General features: G+C 34.9%; 1 protein-coding gene across 3 annotated transcripts; it reads right to left on the bottom strand.

The window, feature by feature from the left end:
* Positions 1-924: 924 nt before the first annotated feature.
* On the bottom strand, positions 925-4028 carry LOC120084733 (K+-H+ exchange-like protein). 3 transcript variants are annotated; one of them, XM_039040556.2, is made up of 8 exons: positions 3588-4028; positions 3426-3490; positions 3239-3337; positions 2980-3027; positions 2547-2636; positions 2297-2368; positions 2066-2176; positions 925-1555 (listed from the first exon to the last, which is right to left on the bottom strand). In XM_039040556.2, the coding sequence occupies exons 1-8, from the start codon at positions 3792-3794 to the stop codon at positions 1519-1521; spliced, it is 729 nt and encodes a 242-aa protein (XP_038896484.1). In that variant the 5' UTR covers positions 3795-4028; the 3' UTR covers positions 925-1518. The 3 variants fall into 3 exon arrangements, with proteins under 3 accessions (XP_038896484.1, XP_038896482.1, XP_038896483.1); XM_039040554.2 differs by having other exon boundaries at positions 2567-2636; XM_039040555.2 differs by lacking the exon at positions 2297-2368 and having other exon boundaries at positions 2567-2636.

Raw genomic sequence — 4028 nt, 5'->3', positions numbered from 1 at the left:
GTTTGTCGAGTAACTTTTGGAGTTGGTGAATTAAACCTTCAATCTTACCTTTTCTTCGTTCTTTTCATATCTGGTAGCTGAAAGCACCAAGTACATACTCAGTTAAACGTACTTGAGCATGTCCATTGAACTAAGATTCGTTTTGTCCAAGTATCGTCATCTTCTTATGAAAAACCACTTTTAATTATTGTCAAATGCTATCTTTTAAATTGGGTTAAAAACAATCCTTCATCCCAAATTCACATTACTAGTTTTAACTTGAACCAAGATGTTCTCAAGTTAAAACCGTTTTGGTGTTTTTTCTAAAAAAAACAAACTATTCTGCCAGAAGGAAAACAAACACACTTGAAAGGAACATGACAAGCTATTATTTCTCTTCTAATTACAAAGAAAAAAATACACATGTTTTTATTAAATAGCACATGCACTATTTTAATAATATGACAAGTGATTTAACCATTTCAAAATCAATCTCAAACATCCACTTCAAGCAAGTTATGGTGTAACTCTAAACTTTTATAAGTTTATCAATTTAGAACATTAGAGAATTAATAACCTATTTTTACTTAATTCAAAAATAAACTCAAAATCCCTTGTTCTCCCATAATCTAACTACAGTAACATGACAAATTATTTCATAATCTTTCATTAAAAAAATCGATGTAGAAAGGATTAAAAGAAACACATTAAATTTTTTATAGAAAAAACCCAGCTACTCAATTTAATTCTAGCATTTCTCAATAATATTTTGCTAAGCCTTTATATATGTGTGTGAACTATATATTAATAGTTCTAGAATAAAATCTAATGGACTGTCTAAATCGGTTCTTATATATATAAAAAAAAGAATTTTAATGAATGCAACTCTCAAATAAATTTTAAGGATAATAATGGAGTGAGAGAAAAAGGAAACCAGAAGACAAGTAGGCTCAAAAGAACCTTAAATACATTATTTTCCCTAAACATTCAATGTTAGATCAAATAGTTTATTGCAAAAATAAGATATGCAAGGATAAGCTATTAAATTACAAACACGAAAACAAAAAATAAAACAGAAGACTTCGTTTCTACGAGCAAAGAAAGCTAGTTAAGTTACTGACCAGTATGGGATCTGGTGCCAACGACATTTCAGTTGCATTCTACGGTTCCGATTCTTGTCCGTGGGAATGGATAAGTTCACATTAGCCAACACATTAAAAAGCCACCCCGCCCAACGGGGGAATCAAGCTATGCACTTCCTTTTATAATGGTAGAACAATGTAAAAACTGAGAAGAAGCATAACAAACCACCGGCCTCATGTTTCATCTTCCACGATTTTGGTCGATCTTCTTTCACCCCATGAATATCAATGAGCACATCTCTCCTTTGATTGAATGTTGCACCTTCTTTCCCACCGTCTGAAGATGGGAACACTGATCACAATGTATCTTTGTACTTCAAAACATTAGTCATGTTCAAATCAAACATCTTGCAGATATCTTTAATTGCAGTTATATCACCAGATGCCTCCATTTGGCTCAAAAATTTGTCGAGTTCCTTAGATGGCTCCATGTCCTAATCATAAAGATAAAATAAAATTAACACTATCCAAGTTAGAGCGATTGCAGTTGCATGCATGATCCTTTAAAGCATGATACAAGGACTGACTGAAAAATATGGCATTTGCTATGTCTTTGAAGATAATAATCAACCAAAGAAAAAAGGATTGGATCATCAAATGTAAAATAACAAAGGAAATATTCACATGATAGCCTATGAAATTTAGAAATTAGAAATAATAAGGGGCCAACTTCACTCATAGTACTCGTCATTTTATTCCTTCATAAATTTACAGCTTGGGATAACTAAGATGCAAAATGAATTTTTCATTTGATTACCAAAGACGCTTATTTACACAGGAGGCACACCATGGATCGAGTAAAAAAATTGCTATAGGAAATTTATCTGGTTGCCAAGACATCTAAGAGAACAAGATAAATCAAAGAAGATCATTTTCCAACTCCAATCAAGAATAGAAGTGTGAACCTGTTAAGGCCTTCAAAGATAAGAATAATTTGAACTTACCAGTGCTGAACCTGGATATTGTTGGACTTTGTGCTCGGTTTTCTTATCATCAGAGGATGAGTCACATGGGTAAGATCTATCCGAGACCAACTGAAGGAGCTTTTCACTTCCCTAGAAGTATATATATTTATGTTTAACGAAAAAAATGCAGAAACATTAAGTACGTGTGATGAACTCTTAAACAATTTAATAAAATCCTGGGGTCAAGTGACAACTACTAAATCGATGTACCTGCAGAGCTCGCCAATGAGAATACGTGCGAAACAAAACCCAAAAGAAAGGAATGTTTGGCAGAGGTAAAACCTATGATAAGGTGAACCAGTATAGAAATCAAGATAAGTCCTATAGTTTTCCTTGATGCATTAAGTGAAATGGGAATTGAAATGTAGCAACCGCACGACGTGTTGTCAAAGGCATACAACTCATGAGAACATCAACATGGAAAAACAAACTATGCAGGAAAAAAGTATGGCTGATTTACCAAAATAAACACAAACATACAGTAAATGCACTTGTTAATGGAAGCATCGAGACTGAACCATAGAAGTATTTCCTGTGGATGGCAGCTCCCCTGGTCACGAGACAAAGAGTTCACGTCAGTAAGGGACATAGTTCTAACTTTTGTAACAAGAATAGCTTTCTGGAAACAAAAAGGACTCGAGATCATAATAAACTTTCTGTCATGGAACCACAGACTGGTATTGTTGGAGGCTGTGCTGATAAGGTCTTACTAAGATCGTGATTCATGACCAGATCTTAAGCGTCCAAAGAAAATACATTATCTATAGACGTCTATTCAAATCCTTCGGTGCAGAGAATAACACATTCTTGAATCATCGATGCATTACTAGAGGGTAAAAAAAATTCGATATTTATACTTGAACAAACTTGGCGGATGAAAGAAGAAAATGCACCTGAGGGCAATATGTCGTAACCTCCTGCGAACGAGCCGTGGATTCAAACTGTAATGTCGCAAGAAATTAGTGAAATAACATAACAAATTGCAATAATCATAACAAATCCTTATCGACTTCTCCTACTAGTTTTGGAACCAATTTTATATAACATTACGTATTGAAAAAGACATCGGCAAATGAATTTCAAGACGAAAAATAAGCAGCGGTAACGTGAAATTGTTATAAAAACGTTTTAACAAAGTGAAAGAGATGAAACCTCGACGGATATGTTATTTCGACGCTCGTAACATCTTTAGTTATAGACTTCAAGAATATCTCAGACGGCTTAACTCGAGACAAAAGCTTCAATCCGATCCTACAAGCAGAAAATCAAGAGATCAGCATTGGTTAATTTCACTAGATATGCGCCATAGACTAATAGAATCTTGGCGAGGAGATTTTACCCGTGAAGCTTATTTTTAAACGATCCATGAGGAGCCTTCTCAAGAGCAGTCCAAGCTTTATTCATCTGACAAATAGAACGTCGATGGCATCGCCATATTTGATTCAAACGAAACGAATACCAGAACAAAGAAGCGAAACGAAACTTGAAGAATATGAAGAACCTTAAAAGAGATGAAATCGGTCACAATCTCCGCATTGCTGGAAACAGCGTCGGATTTGGAGGAAGAAGATGAAGAAATTTTGGTCCAAAGATCTTTGAAAGTGGAAGGAGTCTGAGCAGAAGCAGAATCCGAAGCGGCAGGGTCGATGGATCTGCTGAAACACCAATTTCTTCCTCGGATTGGAAACACTACCAATCTGGCTCTCATCGTTCCAAAATTCCAATGGAGAAAATACCTTCTCTCTCACATAAACCCTAATTCCCTAAGCAAATTGGTTTTCTCTGAATCAAATGTGGAAAAATTATCGAGAGAACTGAGAAGTGAAGGAAATGAGAGTTAAATACGTGCTGTTGCGAGTAATGCAAGAACGCAGATGGAGAAAAATTCCGCCGCATCACTCACTTTGATTATGAATGAAATGTTGAAATCCTTTTTTCTTTT

This window comes from Benincasa hispida, chromosome 9, assembly GCF_027475165.1.
Source record: "Benincasa hispida cultivar pf3 chromosome 9, pf3_genome.v1.1, whole genome shotgun sequence".
Classification (NCBI taxonomy): domain Eukaryota; kingdom Viridiplantae; phylum Streptophyta; class Magnoliopsida; order Cucurbitales; family Cucurbitaceae; genus Benincasa; species Benincasa hispida.
This window is presented reverse-complemented; position numbering and strand designations above follow the sequence as displayed.